Here is a 21,415-nt window from a genome sequence, read left to right as displayed (position 1 = left end):
AGGGCTGCTGTCCTCGACCTCATCCCTGTGTTGGAAACTCTTCTCTCCTGAGCCCCGGCCTGCAGGGGGAGGAGCCCACCCCTCCTCCAGGCTGACCCAGTCACCCTCCCCCACCCTGAGCCTGGCCTACGGGGCAGGGGCTGTACCTTGGCATCCAGCGCGCCCACCTTCACCCCACACCCCACCCTACACACGCAAGCTGGCGTGAACTTTTTTGTTTATTTATTTAAAACAAACATCTGTGCGCTCCGTCCGGGTCTGGCTCCCGGGTGGGCGGGCAGGGGGCCAAGCTGGGTGGGAGAGCAATGGCAGCTGGAGGGGGTGGGGAGGGGGTCCGGCCCCTCACCGGGCCGGTGGGGCCAGCTTCCCCATTTCTGCTACCCGGCCCACTGCCCCGTGGCAGCCCCCTCCCCGGCCCACGACAACGGTTCCTTGGGTGGGACCTAGCCCCGCCCCCCAGTCCCAGGCTGGCAGCAGCCACCATCCAAACTGGGGGTAAGAGAACCGCCCGTTCAGGAGGGCAGGGGTCGCCAGGAGAAGTCGGGCGGTGCCTGGCAGCCCGGGTCACCCCGTGGCCCTGGGGGTGGTAGGCAGAGCTGGGCAGGGGCGAGGGGCTGGCCAGACCCCAAGGCTTTAAGGCAGAGCAGGGTGAGGGTGTGCGCAGCCCGGGGCCGGGCCAGCCTTTGGCACAATGAGGGGAGGGCGGCGCGATGGCCGAGGAGGGCGGGGCTGGAGGGGCCTGAAGCCCTCGGTCCTGGACCTCCCACTCCAGGGCCTTGGCGGGCGGGCACTGGGGACACAGGGTGGGACCTCAGCCACTGCCCGACTTCCGTTCCCACAGCGTGACCTTGACCCAGCTCCGGCGGTCAGCAGAGCGTGTCCGTGTTGAAGGAGAGCTGGGCCTGGGGGACAGGGACAGGCCTGGTCGGGCGTCTGGCCCCACGCCTGCCCCAGGCTGGCCCGCACGCAGGCTCTGCCACCTCTGTCCGCCCTGAGCTTCCTCTCAGGGGTCAGCTCCCCGCGTGGCCTGCCTCTGCCAGGCCGGTGGCTGCTGTCCCCAGGCTCTGCTCCCCCCACCTCCGCTCTGCCGGTCTCTGACATGCCCTCCGTTTCCAAGCGGTGCTGGGGTCTGTGTGTGTCTGTCTCCTCTGCCTGTGCCCAGGCCTCCTGTGTCCACTATAGCCCTGACCATCAGGCGGGTCCCTCTGTTCCCGTGAGCTCAGGACAGCAGGGGTCCGGGGCCACCCCCCAGCCCCACCCCCATCCCGAGCCTGGGCTCTCTGGCCGGCTTGGCTGCCCTGACTCTAGGACCCTGCTCACCCTCTCCTCCTCGAAGCTGATGAGGCCCTCGTCTTCCGTGTCCAGGTCCTCGGGCTCGTCGGCCACGAGCGCCCGCAGCTCAGTGGTGGGGGGCCGAGGCCGGAAAAGGCTGAGCAGGCGGCCCAGCGGGGACTGCAGCGCCGAGGGGGGCTCTGCCTCCTGCGGCTCCAGGTTGTCGCTCTGCTTCTTGGCGAAGTTCACGAACACCTGGTGGGCAGGGACAAGGGGGTGGGTGGGGGCCCGCCCAGGGGGGCCCCGCGGCCCCGGCCCAGGGCACTCACGTTGTCCAGGGTGGTCTGGCTGACTGAGTAGTCCTCGAGGCCCAGAACGCCCACCACCTGCTCCATCTTGCTGAACACCTGCGCCAGCGAGATGTGCTCCGACTTGAGCTGGTACTGCACCTTTGTGTGGTGCCGCTCCTGGCGGGGCACAGTGGTCAGAGGCCGCTCGGGCAGTGCCGCCCCGCCCCGGGGCCCCGCCCCTCGCCCCGGGGCCCCGCCCACCTTGAGCACGGCCTCCGGGAAGTTCCTGCTGAAGAACCGCACCACGTCCTTCACGTTCTGGCTGCCCTTGGTCCTCACCGTGATCATGTAGCCGTCCCCGAACCTGCGGGACAGGCCCTTGGCCCCAGCCCGGCCGCCAGGGGAGCCCAGCCTCCGCCTGCCGCGGCCCACAGCCCACCATCCCTGCCGCCCCCGCTGCTCACCGGTTCTTCAGATGCTGGATGCTGCCCAGACAGCGCAGGCGCCCGTTCACCATGATGGCCAGCCGCGTGCACAGCGCCTCGCACTCCTCCATGCTGAGGGCGAGACGCACAGGCTGGCACGGGAGGTGGGGAGGCCCCGATGTGCGGGGGCGGGGGGGGCGGGGGCGAGCGGACCTGTGCGAAGTGAGCACCACCGAGCGCCCTGTCTTGATGAGGTCCAAAATGAGGTTCCAGAGGAAGCGCCGAGCCTTAGGGTCCATGCCTGTGGTGGGCTCGTCCTGGGGGTGGTGCCAGGCTCAGCTGCTGGACCCGTTCACCCCAGCTAGCCCCACCAGCTGCTTCCTGCCCGGCCCCCCAGGAAGACAAAGGCGGGGCACCCGACCCCCGTCCCACCCCCGGGCCCCCCACAAAGACAAAGGCGGGGCACCGGACCCCCATCCCACCCCCGGGCCCCCCAGAAAGACAAAGCCGGGGCACTGGACCCCCATCCCACCCCCGGGCTCACCAGGAAGATGAATGCAGGGTACCCGATGAGGGCAATGGCTGTCGACAGCTTCCGCTTGTTGCCTCCGCTGTAGGTACCGGCAGGCTTGTCCGCGTACTTGGTCAGCTCCAGCTTCTCCAGGGCCCACTTCACCACCTGGGAGGGAGAATGACGTCAGGGGCCCACGCTACACACCAGCCCCTCCCCCGCCGGGCGACCCTCACCCGGGCCTCATCCTTCCAGGGGATGCCGCGGAGCCGCGTGTACAGCTGCAGGTGCTCCCGGGCCGTGAGCTCATCGAACAGGGCGTCGAACTGTGGGCAGTAGCCCAGGCTCTGCTGCACCTGGGGCAGCTCCCTGAGCACGCTGGGGACACAGCGCCGTCAGCACGGGCCACTGCCGTCGCCCCGCCCACCCGGACACCGCCCGCCCACACCCTGCCCCGCACCTGTGCCCGTGGACAAAGGCCTCGCCCCCCGTCGTGCTCTCGTCGCCCGTCAGCATCTTGAAGGTGCTGGTCTTGCCCGCGCCGTTGACGCCCAGGAGGCCAAAGCACTCGCCGGGACGCACACCCAGGCACAGGCGGTCCACAGCCAGGATGCGCCCGAGCTTCCGCGACTTGTACACCTGTCAGAGGTGAGCGGGCGGCCCACTCAGCGGGGCAGGCGGGCCACCACCCGGCGGACTCCACCCGGGCCCCACCCTACCCCGAGCCCCGCCCCCACCCGCCCAGGGCCCACCTTGGTCAGGTTCTCGATTTTGACCATGTCGTTGTCAGCGTCGCCCCGCAGCACTCGCTGCCGCTCGCTGGCCACGTCCACGTCGTCCTCCACGGGCTTTGTCGACACGGGCATGCGCCTGGGAGGACACGAGGGCATGGCCGGGACCCCCGCCATCGCCCAGCGCTTGCCCCACCGCGGCCACGGCGGGAAGGAAGGCGGCGCCCAGCCTGGCCCCACCCCTCCGCCCCCCGTGAGTCGCCCGGCGCGCCCCCACTCACTGCGGCTGCCGCAGGAAGTTATACTGGCACATGATGGTGAGAAGGAAGCCCACGAAGCCCTCGACCGTCATGGCCACCAGGCCCCTGGTGACAATGTCCCACTCGAACGGGGACTTCATCTTGTCAAACTGGCCTGTGGGGCAGCTGGTTCAGGGCTGGGCCTGGGACCTCAGGAGCCCCCATTCGCCCCCAGGCCCGGAAGCCCCTCAGCCTCCCCGCCCAGGGGCGCACGCTGTCACCCCCTGCCGGCCTCACCGATCTTGGCGTAGTACTCGTTGATGTACTCGTTGTAGGCCATCTCCATGAGTCCGTGGCCCAGATTGTAGTTGGGGAAGATGAGGAAGCAGCTTTTCAGGTAACTGTTGACAACCTTCAGGTCCTGGAGGGTCACGGGGGTCAGGGCACAGCCTCAGCCCCGCCGTGCCGCCATCCCATCACCCCGCCGCCCCGCCCCACCTTGTCATGCTCAAAGAGCTGCAGTAGGAAGGTGGCCACGGTGGCCGTGATGCCGATGAAAAGGTTGATGACGATGAGAAACACATAGGCCGAGCTGGGGACCTCGAACCAGAAGGAGGCCGGGTACATGATGGGGGTGATGGACCACCTGCGGGTGGCAGGCGGGCGGAGGTCACTGGGCGGCCCGAGCCTGCCCTGCGCCCACTCCCCCCGCCCACCCACTCCCCCTTACCCGTAGAGCAGGAAGAGGGAGAGCACGGCGGGGAAGTTGGTGGGTGACGTGTAGGCCGGCAAGTCGAACACAAATAGGATGATGACACAGCAGGTGGCCGGGACCAGGTAGTTGAGCTACCAGAGGAGGGGTGGCAGGTGAGGGGCCAGGGAGGGGGTGGGGCCCGGGGGCGGGGGTGGAGGGCCCAGCAGGGGACGGGGGGGACGGGACAGCCAGGGGTCTGGGGGCACACCATGTCCCACACGTAGTTAGCCAGCCAGTAGATGACAGGGTTACAGCCGCTGACAAACTGCAGGTGCTTGGCCTTGGTGGCCTTCTCAGCCACCAGAAAGACCACGAAGCTGGCCGGCACGAAGGACATGGCCACGATGATGAAGATGGCGATGACCACATCCGTGCCCTGCAGCCTGGGGGCGAGGCGGCCCTCAGCCCTGCGCGGCACGCAGTCCCACAGCGGCGCCCTCCGCCCCCGCCCGCCCCCGCACCTACAGGTAATCCAGGGAGAGGCTAGCGCTCGTCTTGTTCATGGGGTGGTTGGTGACGGTGATGCCTGCGGCACAGGGAGGGCAGCCTCAGGGGCCTGCTCTGCGCCCGGCCTGGCCCACCCCCCGCCCCAGCTCACCCACCATAGGCCGCAGGGCTGCCCTTGCTCTTGGGCAAGTTGGCACGCAGGATGGCATTGTTGAGGCTGTTGAGGTAGGTGGGCATGCTGTGGTAGCCCTTGTTGTTGTAGAAAACCTGCGGGGAGTACACAGAGACCCCGAGAGCCACGTCGGTCCCTGCAGACCTCGGGCGAGGGCCAGAAGGGCCGGGGCCCGGGGCCAAGCGGCGCTCACCTGGGCTGCCCGCCGCACCGCGATCCTCCGCACCATGGCCGGGGCCCGGGCGCCAAACGAGGCTGGGATGGACTTCTGGACGTTGCCGAAGGTGATGGCCCCGTACCTGGGCAGCAAGCCGAGGACTGGTGAGCCAGGCGGGAGATGGGTGTCCGCTCCTCGCCCACGGCCAGCGCGCCCCTCCTGCCTGGCTCACCGGTGCAGCCGGAAGCGGTCAGAGGTAAAGAGCAGGTACTCAGAGACATTGTGGCCGGTGATGTCGGTCAGGATGTCACCCGTGACCACCCGCATCTGGGGCGGGTGCCCGCCCACACTGCCGGGACAGGAGAAGCCGGTGCCCTGCCCAGAGCAGGTGCAGCGGACGGGCTCCCGCACCAGGCGTGGCAGGGAGGGTGCCGATGTCCAGTTCTCTGTGGGCACAGCGGGCAGAGTCAGCCCAGCCCGTGCTGCCCCGAGCCCCAGGCATCCCCACCAGCCGGTACCTGGCGAGGAGGTGGGCAGCAGGGAGGTGTTCCAGGCCTGCGGCGGGTCCTCATCCAGGGACACGGGGGAGTCAGACGGGGCAGGCGAGGGTGGGGGCGGCACAAAGTTGGACAGCGGCAGCCCCTGCGTGAAGGACTCGAGGCACATGCTGTCGAAGAACCGCGTGGCCAGCAGGCGCGACTCACCACTGCTCAGGTTCAGCGTGGGCCCCAGCGAGCCGTTAGCCGGAGACTTGAGCACACACGTGGCACCCACGCCTGACGGCAGCCGGAAGGTGCTCACCAGCTGCTGGGGTCCGGCGTCGGGGGACAGCCGCAATCTGAGAGAGCACAGAGCCAGTCTGGGTTCGGGGACAGGACCCCCCCTCCCAGCTCTCGCACCGGCCCCCACCCCGCAGGGCAGCCTGTCCCACGGCCTCACCGGTACTCCCGGCGCTCCTCGTTGGCATAGGGGATGAAGTTGCCGCGGGGCTGGGTGTAGTTGTGGTACTGGGAGGGAGACAGGACCAGCGGGGGCAGGTCGCCTGGTGGGGTGCATGGGGAAGCCTGAGCAGGTTTCTATGGCCTGCCAGCATCCCCTAGGCCCAGGTCCCCTCTTCCCAATACCCACAGGGCCCAAGCTTGGGGTCTGGACCCCAAGGAGGCAGGAATCCCAGATGAGCCTAGGAGCATGCCCACCAGCCTCAGGCGCAGCGCCCAGGCCCAGAGCAAGTGCGGGTTCCCCACACGGCTCCCGAGCAGGGCAGACGTCCTGATGCCTGGCCGGGCAGCCATACCGATCTCTGGGACGGAGAGTGCCACCGTCATAGCCACGCAGACAAAGAAGGCAGGTAGCAGGATCTGAGAGGACAGCGCCTTGGAGTTGCGTCGAGCACAGTGGAAGCGCTTCACCAGGAGCCCGTGGAACTGGCGCACCTTCAGCCACCAGCCCTCCAGCTTGCGGCTGCCCTGGCCGACCCGCAAGAGGGTCTCCGCCTCGGCCTCTGCACGGGAGGGGCTGCTGAGCAGGGGGCCCTAACCACCCTCCAGGGACCCTGCGGCCCCACCCAGACGCCGCCCACCTTGCAAGCTGACGTTGTCGGGGTCCTGCAAGTTGTCACAGAGGGGGCGGTAGTCGCCACAGACATCGGTGTAGCCGGCCCCCTCGTCACCACGGGCAGAGCCCACCGAGGACGCAGACTGCAGCGACACCTGTGACTGTGCCAGCTCTGCACACCGGGCCAGGTTGCCAGCGTGACCCTCCCTCGACAATGAGTCCACGGCCCCAGGCAGCACGTCTTTCCTGGACTCTTTCACGTCTGCAGCGGCAGAGAAGCCACGGAAGGGGATGTGGGGCTCAAGGCTGCCTGCCACCTGCAGGCCCGTCCAGGACCCCAGCCTCCACACTCACCTACCCACGGAGGGGCCCAGACCCAGTCTGACCCTGGGGAGATCTGGATCCTTATTCCCACCTAAGACCCTTGGCCCCCACAGACAGAGGAAGAGTGAGGCCCAAGTCCGGACCTGGTGGAGTAGGGGGGTGGGGGCAGGGGCAGAGCTGGTCAGCCGCTCTGGAGCCTCTCACCTGCCTCGCTGTTCTCCAGCGACTGGTCCTCCTCCGATACCTTAAGGAACACCTCCTCCAGTGTCGTGTCCATCAGCCCAAAGCTGCTCAGGTGCAGGGCATCCAGACTGCGCTCCAGGTGCTGTGAAAGAGCTAGGTGAGGCCCACCTCAGGGTGGGAGGGGGAACCGCACAGGGAGGGTTGGGCCCACCTCCCCTCCAGCCCCGCCTCCTCCACTGGCCCCGCCCCTGAGCCCAGCCCCGCCTCCTCCAACAGTCCCACCTCCCCTTCAGCCCCACCTCCTCCACTGGCCACGCCCCTGATCCCAGCCCCACCTCCTCCAACAGTCCCACCTCCCCTTCAGCCCCGCCTCCTCCACTGGCCCCACCCCTGATCCCAGCCCCACCTCCTCCAGCAGTCCCACCTCACCCTGCAGCCCCACCTCTGCTGGCCCTGCCCCCGAGCCCTACCCCAGCTCCACCTCCTCTACCAGCCCCACCTCCTCTGCTGAACACACCTCCTGGGCAGCTCCACCTCCTACACTGACCTCTCCCCTGAGCCCCAACCCCTCCACCAGCCCAGCCCCACCCCCACACCTGAAAGAGGCGCTCAAAGGCTCCCTTCTTGGCGGCCTCGCTGGGCAGGATGTAAGAGAGCTCGGTGCTGGTGTCCGAGACCAGCAGGCAGGAGGCCACATGTTTGCGGATGAACTGGGAAACCTGGGGCTCGGAGCAGCTGCTCAGCTGGGCCCGACCTGGGGGGCTGGCTGTCAGCCCTGGCTCTGCAAGGGTAGGGAAGGCTTCACTCAGGGGCTGGCGGAGAGTGTGAGCCAGGCCCAACCAGCACCCTGGGCCCACTGGGGCAATGGTGAGGGCCCAGCCCCTCCACCTCACTGGTCTTGGGAAGGGGTCCGGGGTAGGCAGCCTCAGCACAGACCTTGGGGGTCCCCGGGCTCGGCAGGCCGCTTGACCAGCGTGAGGCGGTAGCCATCCCCGTAAGCACCCTTGAGAAACAGCGGGGAGCCACAGCACTTGAGCTTCCCGTGGGAGATGATGGCAATGCGATCCCCAAGCAGGTCGGCCTCGTCCATGTGGTGGGTGGACAGGAGGATGGTGCGGCCTGCGGGAGGTCAGGATTGGAGTCGGGGCGGGCGGCCGGGCAGGGCTGGGCAGGGGGCTGCTCACACCCACCCCGCGCCCCGCCCACCTGGCTTGTACTTCAGGATGAGGTCCCAGATGGCGCGGCGTGCGTAGGGGTCCACGCCGGCCGTGGGCTCATCCAGGATGATGGCACGGGAGCCGCCCACAAAGGCGATGGCCACGGAGAGCTTGCGTTTCATGCCGCCGGACAGCGTCTGCACCAGCGAGTGCCGCTTGTTGGAGAGCTCCAGGTCCTCGATCATCCTGAGAGCAGGACAGGAGGGTCGGACCAGCCCTCGGGAGCCGGTGCCTCTGCCCGCAGCCTCGCCTCCCACCCGAGCCCCACCCACTTGTCCATCTCCTTGCGGATCTCCCCCTGGGCCATGCTCTTGAGCCTCGAGTAGAACCAGAGGTGCTCCTCCACCGTGAGCCGGTCGAAGAGCACGTTGTGCTGGGGACACATGCCCAGGTTCTTGCGGATCTCGTCCATCTCCGTGCGAATGTCGTGCCCGTAGATGGTGGCCGAACCCGATGTCGGTGGGAACAGGCCGGTGAGGATAGACCTGGGCGGGGAGGCGGGGTCATGGCCCCCACCTCCTGCAGGGAGCCCTCCCTGCCGCCCGCTCCGTCAGGAACTCCGGGCCGACCCCCACACGCTCACATGGTAGTGGTCTTGCCAGCCCCGTTGTGGCCCAGGAAGGACACCACCTGGTTCTCGTAGAGGTTTAGGCTCAGCCTGTTCAAGGCCAGCTTCTTGTCGTTCTTGTAGACCTTGGTGAGCTTGTCCACGCAGACCACCAGCGGCAGGTGGGTGGGCTCCTCCTCCATGCCCCGCGTCTCCTCTGCACCAGGGCCGAGGGTCAGCGCCAGGGCTGCCTCCAGCCGCTGAAGCTCAGCCACTGCCCGTCCCCGCCCTGGTGCCCGCTCACCCAAGCGCCGGCTCTCCATGGCACAGGCCTGGTCCTCCTCCATGACGCTGAGGCGCGGCGCGCGAGCCCACGGCCAGCTCCACTCCCACGCTTCCGTCCGCCCGCTGCCCAGCCAGTAGGACTTCTGCAGTGGGAAGTACCAGGGCCGGGGCAGCCCGTACATGCCTATGGGGTAGAGGGGAGGCTGACCCAGGGTCTGGGGTCACTGTCTACCCCAGGCCATGGGTCCCCCTAGAGACAGCCTCCTCCTCCCCTCCCCCACCCCTCCCAAGGGCTGGCACCTGGGTGCACGGCCTCGATGTACCACGTGAGCACACCGTAGACGACTGCGTCTGCCATCAGCATGGTGACAGCCAAGAGCAGGTTGAAGTCGTCCCCTTCCACGGGCGACTGGCTGAACGTGTGCCACTGGATGCCTACGCCCGCCACCTCGTACAGGGCGAAGTACTTGGAGCCCAGGCCAAAGGCTGTCGTGGACATCAGGGACTGAGGAGACGGCGGTGTCAGTGGGGGAGAGGAGGCTGGACACCCCCACCCCGGCCCACCCCCCACGACCCTCACCGCGATGCACTTCTCGAAGGCGGTGATCTTGTCGTGGGCCACCTCCTCGCGGATCGCCACGTACATGTAGGGCACGTAGCTCAGGAAGTAGATGATGCCGCCGCAGGCCGAGGCCAGCTTGGCCTTGGAGTACAGCACGGACACCAGGAAACTGGGGGCACGCAGGGCCACGGCTGTCAGCCACACCTGAACGCTCGGAGCCACCCTCGAGGCCCACCCTGCAGCCCGCTGCCAGCCACAAGCGCTCACCAGAACATGATGGTGGCCACGGCGTAGACGGCCAGGAAGAGCCAGATGATGACCACGTGGCTGTGCATGAGGACCTGGCCGTACTTGAGGATGGCGGTCAGCGCCGTCACCGAGATGGAGAGCTGCACAAAGCCCGTGATGAACCAGGCCACCCAGTGCACGGCATTGTTCAGGCCCATGGTCTTCATCACCTGTGGGCAGGCGGGCGGGCATGAGACCTTGGGACGGGGGCACTAGGAAGGAACACCCTGCCCCTGCCTTGCCAGCCCAGGTCCGGGGAGGGAGGGCTGCCCACAGCTACCCCCCTCACCTGTAGTCCTCCTCCTTCTCTAACTTCTATCTTTTTTTTTTTTTTTTTTTCTGCAGTACGCGGGCCTCTCACTGTTGTGGCCTCTCCCATTGCGGAGCACAGGCTCCGGACACGCAGGCCCAGCGGCCATGGCTCACGGGCCCAGCCGCTCCGCGGCATGTGGGATCTTCCCGGACCAGGGCACGAACCCGCGTCCCCTGCATCGGCAGGCAGACTCTCAACCACTGCACCACCAGGGAAGCCCTAACCTCTATCTTTACCGCCCCCATTCCCCACCTCCATCCCTCCCCTCTTCTCCCCTCCCCCATCTCCCCCTCCATCCCTCCCCTCTTCTCCCCTTCCCCATCTCCCCCTCCATCCCTCCCCTCTTCTCCCCTCCCCCATCTCCCCCCTCCATCCCTCCCCTCTTCTCCCTCTCCTCCATCTCTTCTGCTCCAACCCCGCACCTCCTTCAGCCGATGCTCCTTCTCCGCCACAATGTGCTGGATGGTCATGGCCACAGAGTAGACCCAGGAAATCACCATGCAGAGCGGCATCATGTGCTCGATGACAAACAGAAAGCTGGGGAGGGGGAGGGGAGGGGCGTGAAGGTGGGGCTCCACGCCAGCCCCAGGCACCCAGCACTCGGTCCACACTCACTCGTCCCGTGTGTAGCAGGGGTAGGGGAACATCTGCACGTAGTTGCCTGGCTCCACCACGTCGTGGCCCACGAAGGTGTCAATGATGGCGCGCTCCATCATGTCTGCGGTGGGGGGCAGCGGTCAGCGGAGGCCGCGCCCCGCCCCCCGCGGCCCCAGGGCCGGCCCTCACCCTGGATCCAGACGAAGCCATACAGGAAGTAGAAGCGGCCGCCGGTGTTGGGCCCCGGCCGCCAGTAGGCCCTGCGGATCTCGTTGGTTTTCTCAGTGAAGCTGGAGTTCTGGCGGATCTTGTAGTGCACGTGGGGTGGCAGGGAGCCGTCCTTGCGGGTCTGGAAGATCACGCCTGGGACGGGACGAGGGGCGGGGCCGAGGAAGGGGATGGGTGAGGGGCAGGGCCTAGGACCGGGTGTCAAGGGGTGTGGGGCGGGGAGGGACTAGGGGAGGGGGGAGGCAGAGAAGCAGGGGCCGGGACCTGCCCAGGGGACTGGCTCACTGGCAAACACGGTGACGTTGTCCTGGTAAGCCTGGTTGAGGGTGTAGTTGACGATGCTCTCCTCGTCGGGAAATCCCTTGAAGATGTCCACACTCACCTGCGGGGAGGGAAGGGGCATCCTCAGAGCCGACCCCAGGCACCAGCAGACCGCGGGGCTCGCCCACTCACCTTGGACATGAACTGGATCCAGCCGCAGGCGGCATTGTCGATGGTGTCCAGCTGCTGCAGGAGGACCGAGCCATTGGGCAGGGAGAAGTTGTCCTGGCGCAGGGCAGGCGGCAGCTCCTCTGGCGACAGGCTCAGTGCCTCCGGGTGCAGCCGCAGCTCTGCCACATACTGGGGGGTGAGGGAGGCCAGCTCAGAGGGTGGCCTGAGGACAGAGTGGGCTCCGTGCCACCCCCACCCCAGCCCAGCACCCCCAGCACCTGCTGCAGCCAGCGCAGGTGTTGCTGCAGCCGGCCCTGCTCCAGGTAGCTGCGGATCTCAGCTGAGATGTTGAGCCAGACCTGGGCGTAGTGAGTCACGTTGCCTACGAGGGCGAAGGTCTCGTTGGCCTGCAGAGGGTGAGGGCAGAGCATGAGCTCATTCAAGGACCCCGGCCAGCAAGGGGATTCTCACTCCTTGCCTCCCGCCATGGCTGGGGGCCAGCCACTGGCCAGTCCCCACCAAGCACTAATCTTGGTCTGGCCAGATTCTACCTGGAAGCTCCAAGCCCTCCCCCTCCAGGCCTCTCTTCAGCGCCTCCGCTGAAAGCCCCTCTGCCCAGCTACCAGAGAAGCACGGCCTCCGGTCCCCGCCCCACAAATACCTTCCCTGCTCCTTTGGGGGACCGCTCCACGCATCTCTTGGGCAGCCCTGACACTTGGTCCTCGTCCTCCCCCGTGGTCATCCTAGGGACCCCCTCCACAGCCTCTCCCTTTCCTGGGCCATTTCCAGCCCTGGTTTCTACTATTTCCAGACAGGAGCTCTACCCTGGGATGGCCACAGACACCGTGCCCTCAGCTGGCCCCAAACCACCCAGCTGCCCCGCCCAAATCTCACCCACTGGATGCTGCTCTGGACGGTTTCTGCATGCGGCCCCTCCTCTATCCTCACCAGCACTGCCCGGCCCTGGCCATGTCCAGCCAGGCCAGGACCCTGCACCACACCAGCCATCCAGTGCCTCCCCAAGGCAGCCTCCAAAACGTCCTGCCTACAGGTCCCCTCACCCACAGAGCCGAGCCAGAGCTGGAGAGCCAGGGCCGCACCCCTCCCGTGCCCATTCTACGAACCACACCACCTGCCTGCCCCCTTCTGCTCAGGGGACCCCAGCCTGCAGAACCCTCTGCTCAGCTCCTCCAGTTCCTGTCCCAGACGACACACGCAGGCCAAGTGCATCACACGGCGGACGCGCGCACCTTGAGGATGACGCGATCTGCCTCGGAGCCCGCTGGCGCGTACAGGACCTTGGGGTTGCTGGTCATGAGGTGCACGAGGAGGCCCAGGTTCCGCTGCTCCTTGCTCGTGAAGCCCAGGGAGCTCATGTTGCCCCTCCGCAGCGCCTCGGGCTCAATGGTGCTGGGGCGGGTGGCGGGTGAGACCTCAGGGGGGAGTGGGGCGTTGGCAGGGAGGGGCGTGGGGTGGGGCTTCAGGGTGGAGTGGGGCGTTGGCAGGGAGGGGCGAGGGGCAGGACTTCAGAGCAGGTCCAAGTGTCAATTGACGGAGGTGGAGTGGGGGCAGTGGACCGAGCCCAGGGAGGGGGCGTCAGAAGCAGGCCTGGGGTTGGGCCCCGCCCCCACCTGTCTTCCCCCCACCCTCACCTTCTCCTGCCACCCACCTACCGGTTGTTGCCACACAGGATGGGCTGCAGGCCCGCCCAGAGCTGCACAAAGGCTGAGCACTGGCCCTGCAGCACGTCCGAGGAGGAGGCCGGGGCTGCAGCGGACGGGGCACCCTCCTCGGACGTGGTGTTGGAGCCCACGCCTGCCCCAGCCCCGGTGCCGTTGGCCGCCCCGCCAGGGCCGTTGGCTGGGGGCCCAGGAGGCCGGCCCGTGCAGGCACCCTGAGGCAGCAGCAGGGCCAGGGCCGAGAGGACATCCACATCCTGCAGAACCTTTTGGGCGTCCAACAGGTCTTGCAGCAGCGCCTGCAGCCGCCGGGGAGGGGCTGGCTGCGGCTGCGGGGCAGAGCCGTTGGGGGCATCCAGGCCCAGCTGAGGGGAAACGGGGCAAGTGGGGAAACACAGGCCCAGGGAAGGGAACAGCGTCTGGGGGCTGGTCTGCAGATGGGTGATGAGGTCAGGGTAGAATGAGGAGGACACCCTCCGGGGACACTAGATGGGAGGAGGGGAGCAGGCTGGGGGGCAGGGGGCACAAGGCACAGCATTTATAGGGCCGCAGGCACACCCGTGCACAGCCTCAGGCCCAGGAGTGCCGTGACGCCGTGGAGCCCTGGCAGCAGACCTGTGGGCCAGCTGGCAGGCAGGGCCTCACCTGCTGGGCAATCTTGGCCACATCCAGTTGGTTCCGGAGCTCAGCGGCCAGCCCAGAAAAGCGCTGGGCACGCACTGCAGCCTGACCCCTGCAGATGACGTCCCGGTAGCCCTGCAGCGCTGTCTCCTGACCCTGGGGCACCGTGAGGATCCGGCCCAACTCCCTGGAGGCTGGAGTGCAGGTGAGCTGCTCCAGGAGGGCAGGGGTCAACAGCAGCTCCTGGGGCAGGGTGCGGGGGAACAGCTGAGAAGGAGCCCCCACCAAGAGGAAACCAAGGGCCTGGCCCAAGATGGGGACCCTGCCCCACCCACTGTGCCAGGTCTGAGACCACCCAGGTTCTACAACAATAGGTTGGGGGGGGCGGGCGGGTAGGGACGGAGACACATCACCATCCCCTCCCCGTGCCAACCACAAACTCCTGGGGATTCTCCCTCACCCCTAAGGGGGCCCCTATCTTACCCACCCAAGCAGAGACACCCACCCAGAAGCAGGCAACATGTCTCCCATCCCACTAAAAGTCCCCCTCACCTCCATCCGGAATAGGGGATTGCTGCCCCGGCGGCTCCAGGGCTCCGGATCCCTGGGGATGCCTGACCCCGCATCCAGGGCAGGTGAAGAACCGAAACGCAGGCGATACACCTAGAGCGCGCAGGGGTCACGGCTCAGGCTGGGGGCGCAGGCTGGCGGCCCTGCATTTCCCACCCGAAAGCAGGGGAGGGCAGAGCGGAGAGGCCAGGGCCGGGAGCGTCCCCGGAAGCAGACACCTCACCTCAGGCAGGTCCACCTGGGCGGCCAGGAGAGCCTGGGCCGTACCATCAGGCAGCGACAGGTTCTGCGTCAGGAAACGCCAGAGCTCCCGTGGGTCCCTGACCGCCGAGTCCAGAGAGAAGGAGGACACTGGACAGGTAGAAGGATGGGGCTGAAGGCCAGCCCTGCCTGGGGCCGACGTGCCCCGGACAGCCTCAGAGCTGAGCTCCCGGCATCACAGCTCGGTCACAGTGGCGGGTGGCGCGCCAGGCCCCAAGCACGTGCACCCTGAGAACTCAGAGCCAGCGTGTAGGTAGCAGGGCCCAAGGCACACGCAGGCCCAGGGCAGGAAGCGAACGAGCTGGGCCTCAAACCCAGCTGACACTAGAGCTCGGGGCTTGGCCGCCTGCAGCAGACGCACTGCCCCACCCACCCAGGGCGCACCTGCAGGTCGGTCAAGGTGGCTCTCCCAGGTGTCCAGGCCAGATCTGAGGGCCTCCAGGTGCTGGCGCAGCGCCTCGAGCTCCGAGCCCAGGCTGGGCCTCGCGGGGTCAAACAGGTTGCCCTCCTCCACCACGCGGTTGAGACGCTCCAACAGCTGCGTGACCCTGCACCACCACCACTGGATGTCATCCGCAGGTCGCCGAGGCCTGGGATGGGGGGCAGCCGAGGTCCGAGGGGGCACTCACGTGGAGTTGGCGTACTGAAGGAAGCCAAACTCGTCCCGCTGGCCATCCGGGCACAGCGACTGCATGACGGGCAGGATGCCGGCAGAGGTGAGGGGGGCTGCCGTGTAGAAGGCTGGGGGGCGGGCAGGTGAGAGGGCCCAGGGCGGGGCCGGGGGGAGAGAGGGAGGAATCAAGAAGGGGGAGGGAGACAGGCCGAGAAAAGAGATTTAGAGAAAGTCAGGAAGGAAAAGCAGCTTCAGGCAGCAGACAAGAAACAGAGGACCGAGAGTTCTAGTGCAAGTGACCCAGCAGGTCAGAGGTCAAAGGGCATCTCACCATCCCTTCCCAACAACTCCCGGAGCGCCCCCCTTCCCTCGGCCAGTCAAGGCCAAAATGCTCTGACACCTTTCCCGAGGATTCCGATGCGGCACTGCCCACAGGGCCCAGGGGAGCACGGGGGCCCCTCCTGGGCAGCGACCTCTGACCTCTCTGGCCAGCTGGTTAGCAGAGTGAATGCAGGAGCCCACAAGGGTCTGAGTGGAGAGTGGCCAGGCACCCCAGCCCAGCAAGGCGGGGCCAGGCAACCCCACAGACAGAGGGTTGACCCCGAGGAGCTTGACCTGGGAGCCACTGTGGTCCAGGGGCCTCCACCCTTGACCTCCCCCCACCCCCACCCACCGAGAGCCAGCCGCTCCTGGCAGCGGGCAGGGGGCCCTGCAGGACCCAGCTGGCCAGGAGGGGCTGTTAATGCAGGCGAGCGGGCGGGGGAGGGCTCAAGCCGCACCAGGAGGCCCCGCAGGGCTCCCGTGGCTGCCGCCCGGGCCAGCCAGGAGGCGGCGCCGCGCACTTACAGACTGCATGCAGGCCCGGGAGGAGGACAGAGACCGTGCGGGGGAGGGGCAGAACAGAACAGAGGAGAACAGTGAGAAACGGGCGCCTCGGTCACCTCGCAGCCGCGTGGCCAGCCACGTCCTCCGGCCCAGCCAGCAGGCATGGCCAGGGCCCGCGCCAGGGGACGGGCACTCAGACTGCACCGGGACGTGCGTGTGTGCTGCAGCGAGGGCCTGCCCTCCCCGCCCACCCGGCTGTGCCCGGGCCCCTCCCCTCCCCCCAGGCCCCTCACCTTCCTTCACAGAGATGGTCGGCTTCTTCTGCCGAAGCCCCAGCAGAATGAAGAAGAGGACGAGAGGGATGAAAATCTCGAAGGCCAGGACCCACTGGGAAGGGCAAGCTGAGTGAGCCACTGTGCGGGGCGGCCCGGCCCCCCACGCCACCTGCCCAGCGCTGGGCAGGACAAAGCCAAACCCTCCTCTCCCTACCAGACACACGCCACCCTCCCCGCAGGGCCAGCCCAGCCCAGCCCGGACCCTCCATGCTCCCCCAGGGCCACAGAAGGTCACGCCAGGCCCCCCCAGGGCCACAGAGATCACGGCCCCTTCTTTCCAGGACCTCTTTGAAGAGTGAGAGGGTCAGCGTCATCCGGCTCAAGCAAATCAGGTCTCCCACCCCCAGCCCAGATTCTGCTTGTCACACTGAAGGCCAGCAGACACAAATCAGCCAGCTTGTGGTCCACTCTGACCCTTGTGTCTGCCCAGCTCATCTTCTCTCCCATCCGCAGGGGCGCCTGGGCAAGATCTCGGAGGCAGTCTCTGGACTGGCCTGCAGCTCCCGCACGCCCCCAGGGTCAGCCCTCCTTCCCGCCACTGTGGCGCCGTCACACCCCCACACAAGGGCCTAGGCGGGGAGGCCTGGCTGTAGCCCAGGGCCCTGAGCCTCCTGGAGGACCTGCTCAGGGGTCTGACAGCCCCCAGTCCCTGAGGCACAGGTCCCTCCTTCTGCCCCGGCCCCTCTCCGTCACCCCAGGTGACTCAGGCGGGCGCAGTGGCCCTGCCTGCCTGGGGCATCAGCTCAGGGCTCCCAGGGCAGCTCCTACCACTCCAGGCTGGGTACCAAGGTGAGCCCTGCTGGGACCTGCTCGGAGTGGCAAAGAAGTACCAGGGGCCTAGGAGCCCAGACTTCTCTCTGTCTCACCTGGAAAACAGAAGGACTTTGCCATTCTTACCTCCACCTCTCCTGGCTCGGGCAGGGAGGAGTGCAAGGGGGAGGAGGACCTCGGGCCGGCTGCTCTTTGGGGGACCACCCCCAACCCTTCCCAGAGGCACCAGGGTTGCTTCACCCTCACCCCCCACCCCAAACAGACTTCAGAGCCCCCAGTGAGTGGCGCTCCCTCTGGCCCAGGGCCCGAGCCCGGTGCCCCGGGGCGGGGGCAGCTGCTGCCCTGTTTACTGGGCTTTGACAATAGAGCTCTGTGGTCTGGAACACCCCGCCGTGTGTCTGCGCCCCACGCCCGCGCCAGCCCGCGCCAGCCTCCACCCCCACCCGGAGCCAGGATCCAGCCCAGGGCCAGCCAAGGAGGCATCGTGGACTGGGAGAGGCGCCTGCCACACGCACGCAGCGCGAGGGTGGCCGTGTGCAAGCGGCATGCGGGAGGCCAGGGTCATGGCCGCGGGGCCAGCCCCAGCCGCACCCGCCCTGCCACCAGGCACCTCCACCAGTAACTGCAGCAACAGGCCTCGCTGCCTCCTCATTGCTATAGCAACGGCCGCGCACGTGCTGCTGGGAGGAGGGAGGCCTGCTTGGCGGGCGGGCGGCCAGAAGGGCATCTGGTTACGGCAGGCAGTACAGGTTCAGCCCCACCTGGGCGCCCCACCCAGCGGCCTGCAAGGTGGTCAAACCCCTGTTCCTGGAGACCAGCCTGCCACCCCATGCTGTCCCACTCCGGGCCCCCTCCTCCTGCGTCAAGGGGAGAATAGGTGAGGCCTGAGGATGGAGGTGCTGCCCCCCACTCCAGGGACTTGGTGACAGTGACCTGGTCCCCCCACCAGGAGTAGCCTATGGCCCCAGGGTAGAACGATGTCCAGCTAAGAGGGCACAGGCCACACTGACAGATGGAGAAACCGAGGCACAGAGCTTGGGAAGAGGGAGCAAGCAGGGCACAGAGATCCTTGGTTTCTACTCCCCAGACCAAGCTTTCCACAGGACACACGCCCCCCTCAGCAAGGCACACAGCACGCAGGGTACAACCTCTGCCAGCCAAGCCCAGGGGTCCAAGTGTGAAGCCCAAGACCCTCCCAGAAAAGTGGGGGACTGTGCCCGACATCTAGCCAGCCCCAGCCCACGGCGTGGGCCCAGCAAGGCCTCAGCCACCCTGGAGGAGGAATTTCTGGTTTGCTGTGGCCGCAAACCGAGAACCTCCAGACGCCTAACCATGCCCTGGAGTGCCGCAGGGGCAGGAAGGCTCTGGGGGAGGGCCAACCTGGCACGCGGGAGCTACTCCTGGGTGTAGGTCAGTGGGCACCTCCCACCTGCTTGTCAGGTACCCAACAAGCCACTGCTCCCTTCCCCGAGCCTCGGGGTCCCCCGTGGATGCTGGGGCCGTCACTGGAGCCTCTGCTCCCAGCCCCTGGGGGTCCCTCCTGCCAAGAACTCTGGCGCTGATACTACTGCATGCCCATGTCCCAGTCCCCCTTCATCCCCGATCCCTGCCCTGCTGTCACCAGTGACCCAAAACTTGAGGTGGAGGAAGGTGCGCCAGAGGCTGCCCGAGGCTGCAGGCCTGATCATGGAGCCCAGTGCCAGCCAGCCCCGGGCGCCCCGGGCAGGGAGTGTACACAGCCCTGGCTCCCTGCCAGGGCCAGGTGCCCAGGGGAATCCTGCCAGGCCCCGGCGACGATGGCCACCCTGCCCAGCTGCAGGCCTGTGTTTCCCACTGTGCACTTCAAAACCCCTCTCAAGGAGGGACCCAGGCAGGAGCTGGTCAGCCCAAGGGGTCCCGGGGCCAGGGGGAACAGGAGCCTCCCAGACCCCAGACGGGCAAGAGGATGCCTCCGCCTCAGGCTCCATCTCCAGACCCTGACCTGCTCTGGGCCCCATCCTGGAAAATCCCCAGGGCCCAGTCAGGAACCCGAGCTGCCCAGGCCTCTCTGGTGTGTGTGGCTGCCGCCGGTTGGGCAGGCCAGCAGGAGATGCCCCTGTCCTTCCCAGGGCCAGAGCAGTGACGGTCGGCATGATGACATCCGTCCCACCCCGGCACCGCCCCTCACCGGGGCTTCTGCCCCTGACAGCTGCTGTGCCCTGCAACCTCAGGCACAGGGCAGAGAGCTGGGGTGGTCACAGCTCCAAACAGCACGACCCAGTCCCCAGAGGAGGTTGGGTGGGGGAGATCAGAGAGTGGATCAGCTTCAGGGAGGATGGCCCCAAAGGACAAAAGGATGCAGGGACTCAGGCTGGCTGAGGCTGGCACAGCAAGGACACTGCCGGTGGTGAGAAAGCAGGAGCAAGGGCCAGTGGATGTGGGCGGGGGAGGGGGGAGGAGAGGTGCCTGCCCAAGGACAGAGGGCTGCTGCACGGAGGGGAGGGGCAGGGTCCCTGCAGGGGCGCCAGGGGGCTGGGCCCAGAGACCACAGAGCCTCTGAGCTGGACCCATACACCCAGCCAGCCCTCTGCCCCGGGAAGCAGAGCCTCTCAAGACCCCAGGGTCCCAGGGCCACCCACCCTCGAAGCTGGCCCCGGAGAGCGCGTTGTGGAGGACGCCCGCTCCGTGACTCATCCGAGCACCACGAATGTCAGCGGACGCGGGCGGCGGGCCGGGCACTGGCGAGCCCCCTCCCCGGAGGCCGGAGCGCGGGCAGGGGCGGGGGCGGGTGAGGGGTCTCCGGCCCTCCGCCCCGCCTGCCCGGAGTCCGCGCGTGCCCGGCCGGGCCGCCGCACGTGCTCGCTGGGAGCGCGCCGCTGGCCCCGGTGCGCGCAGCCTCCCGCTCCCGCAGGCCCGCGGCGCGCGGGGTCGCTCACCGGGCTCCGGCGCTTCAGCGTCACGTTCTTCCAGAGCAGCAGCTGCAGCTGGTGCAGGAAGCCCATGGCGGGGCCGCGCTCCGGCCGCCTCCGCGCCGCGGCCCGCTCCTCTGCGCGCCCCGCCGCCCGCCGCGCCGCTCGGCATCGCCCGCGCGGGGCGGCGTCTCGGGCGTCCGGGACCGGTTCGGCGCTGGCTCCGCCCCGGCGGCCGCGGTGACAACCGCTCGCGCCCGCCCCCGGCCTGCGCCGCCCCCGCTTAAAGGGGCCGCCCGGTGCCCGCCGCTCGGGGCCCCCGCCCGCCCCCGTCCGGGCCGTTCCTGGAGCTCTGACCCGCCAAGAATGGCCTTCTGGTCGCCCCCAACCTCGCTAGGCGTTGAAGTGACGCGCCCAAGAGCCCACGTCTAAACCAAGACCTCCGACTCACTCCCTTCCAGGGCGCTCTTCTCTCAGGGGCGCCAGGCCTGTGCGCAGCGCCCCACCCCCTTGAAACCCTCCTCCCACAGAGGCACCCCAAGGTCGTCACTGGCCCTGGCTGAGGGCGCCCTGAGGGGATGCTGGGAGCGGTCGTCCCCCACCAGGTCCCCACCTCCGCCTTGCCCTCCCCGCAGAAGGGCTGATGGCAAGAATTTCATCTGGACCTAAGAGACAGGTCCCAGTGCCCAGGGCACTTGGGGCCTGGAGGGAGGCAGCCGCCCACACCTGGGGAGGGGAGCTCCGCCTTGCATGCAGATCCCACCTGTGCACAGGGCGGGCCCTGCTCTCACCTGCTTCAAGGCTCAGCTTTCCTGCCCCACTGGGTGCAGCCCCGACCTGTACCCCTTACGAGGGGGTGGGGCTGGTGAGAGGGGCTGCAGGTGGGCTGCCCTACCCCTGTAAAAGTTTCCTGCGTTCCTTGTGAATGAGCCGCTTGGTGACCAAGTAGCAGGACTGGCCTGGCTGGGCTCGGCCGGGGCTGCAGCTCCCTGGGCCCAGCGAGGAAGGGAAGGGACCCAGAGAGAGAACTGCTCCCTGCAGGCGGGGTAGGCCGGAGTTCGGGGAGACTGAGGCTGCTCCCTCTGTGAGTGGCTCATTTTTCTCCCTATATGCGAGGGTGAGTCTGGCCTCTGCACAGGGAGTCTGGGGTCCAGTGAATTCCGCAGAGGTGGTTTGGTGCCTGCCGGAGCCAAGCGGTGGGACAGCCGGAGGCCGGGTCTGAGCCGGGTGGGGCGGTCCATTCCCAGGGAGGCCAGCAGAGGTCAGGCCGGCCCCTGCGGGGAACAGAGGTCTGGCGGTGGGTTCTGATGGCTCCTCCCAGCCT

General features: G+C 67.8%; 1 protein-coding gene across 4 annotated transcripts; it reads right to left on the bottom strand.

Annotated features, from left to right (window-relative positions):
- Positions 1 to 200: 200 nt before the first annotated feature.
- ABCA2 (ATP binding cassette subfamily A member 2) lies at positions 201 to 20,315 on the bottom strand. Of its 4 annotated transcripts, none has more exons than XM_027104233.1 (49): positions 20,119 to 20,315; positions 16,391 to 16,484; positions 16,119 to 16,121; positions 15,289 to 15,400; positions 15,044 to 15,207; positions 14,622 to 14,749; positions 14,381 to 14,491; positions 13,853 to 14,071; positions 13,202 to 13,572; positions 12,779 to 12,938; positions 11,807 to 11,935; positions 11,550 to 11,717; positions 11,382 to 11,478; positions 11,058 to 11,231; positions 10,887 to 10,989; positions 10,694 to 10,808; positions 9,938 to 10,128; positions 9,689 to 9,839; positions 9,409 to 9,613; positions 9,128 to 9,292; positions 8,860 to 9,040; positions 8,549 to 8,761; positions 8,266 to 8,462; positions 7,996 to 8,178; positions 7,656 to 7,840; positions 7,081 to 7,201; positions 6,578 to 6,814; positions 6,293 to 6,499; positions 5,938 to 6,040; positions 5,517 to 5,836; positions 5,231 to 5,444; positions 5,035 to 5,140; positions 4,825 to 4,936; positions 4,688 to 4,748; positions 4,431 to 4,605; positions 4,199 to 4,314; positions 3,967 to 4,114; positions 3,766 to 3,889; positions 3,511 to 3,643; positions 3,251 to 3,368; positions 2,959 to 3,137; positions 2,735 to 2,876; positions 2,532 to 2,666; positions 2,201 to 2,304; positions 2,027 to 2,119; positions 1,824 to 1,926; positions 1,602 to 1,739; positions 1,321 to 1,527; positions 201 to 902 (listed from the first exon to the last, which is right to left on the bottom strand). In XM_027104233.1, the coding sequence occupies exons 1-49, from the start codon at positions 20,182 to 20,184 to the stop codon at positions 867 to 869; spliced, it is 7,317 nt and encodes a 2,438-aa protein (XP_026960034.1). In that variant the 5' UTR covers positions 20,185 to 20,315; the 3' UTR covers positions 201 to 866. The 4 variants fall into 4 exon arrangements, with proteins under 4 accessions (XP_026960034.1, XP_026960036.1, XP_026960037.1 ...); XM_027104235.1 differs by having other exon boundaries at positions 16,052 to 16,121; positions 20,119 to 20,140; XM_027104236.1 differs by lacking the exon at positions 8,549 to 8,761 and having other exon boundaries at positions 20,119 to 20,270.
- Positions 20,316 to 21,415: the final 1,100 nt, after the last annotated feature.

This window comes from Aethalodelphis obliquidens, unplaced genomic scaffold (assembly GCF_003676395.1).
Source record: "Aethalodelphis obliquidens isolate GAN/ISIS:26980383/991018 unplaced genomic scaffold, ASM367639v1 scaffold7, whole genome shotgun sequence".
Classification (NCBI taxonomy): domain Eukaryota; kingdom Metazoa; phylum Chordata; class Mammalia; order Artiodactyla; family Delphinidae; genus Aethalodelphis; species Aethalodelphis obliquidens.
The sequence above is the reverse complement of the archived record's forward strand: the minus strand, read 5'-3'. Positions and strand labels throughout refer to the sequence as shown.

Bases quoted from the DNA above. Each gene is read 5' to 3' on its own strand.
- ABCA2 (XM_027104233.1), bottom strand. From the start codon at position 20,184: ATGGGCTTCCTGCACCAGCTGCAGCTGCTGCTCTGGAAGAACGTGACG. The intron at 9,840-9,937 runs GTGAGCGCTTGT...GCGTGCCCCCAG, and splicing joins GTGGCCACCATCATGTTCTG to TTTCCTGGTGTCCGTGCTGT. The intron at 5,141-5,230 runs GTGAGCCAGGCA...CTTGCTGCCCAG, and splicing joins GACCGCTTCCGGCTGCACCG to GTACGGGGCCATCACCTTCG.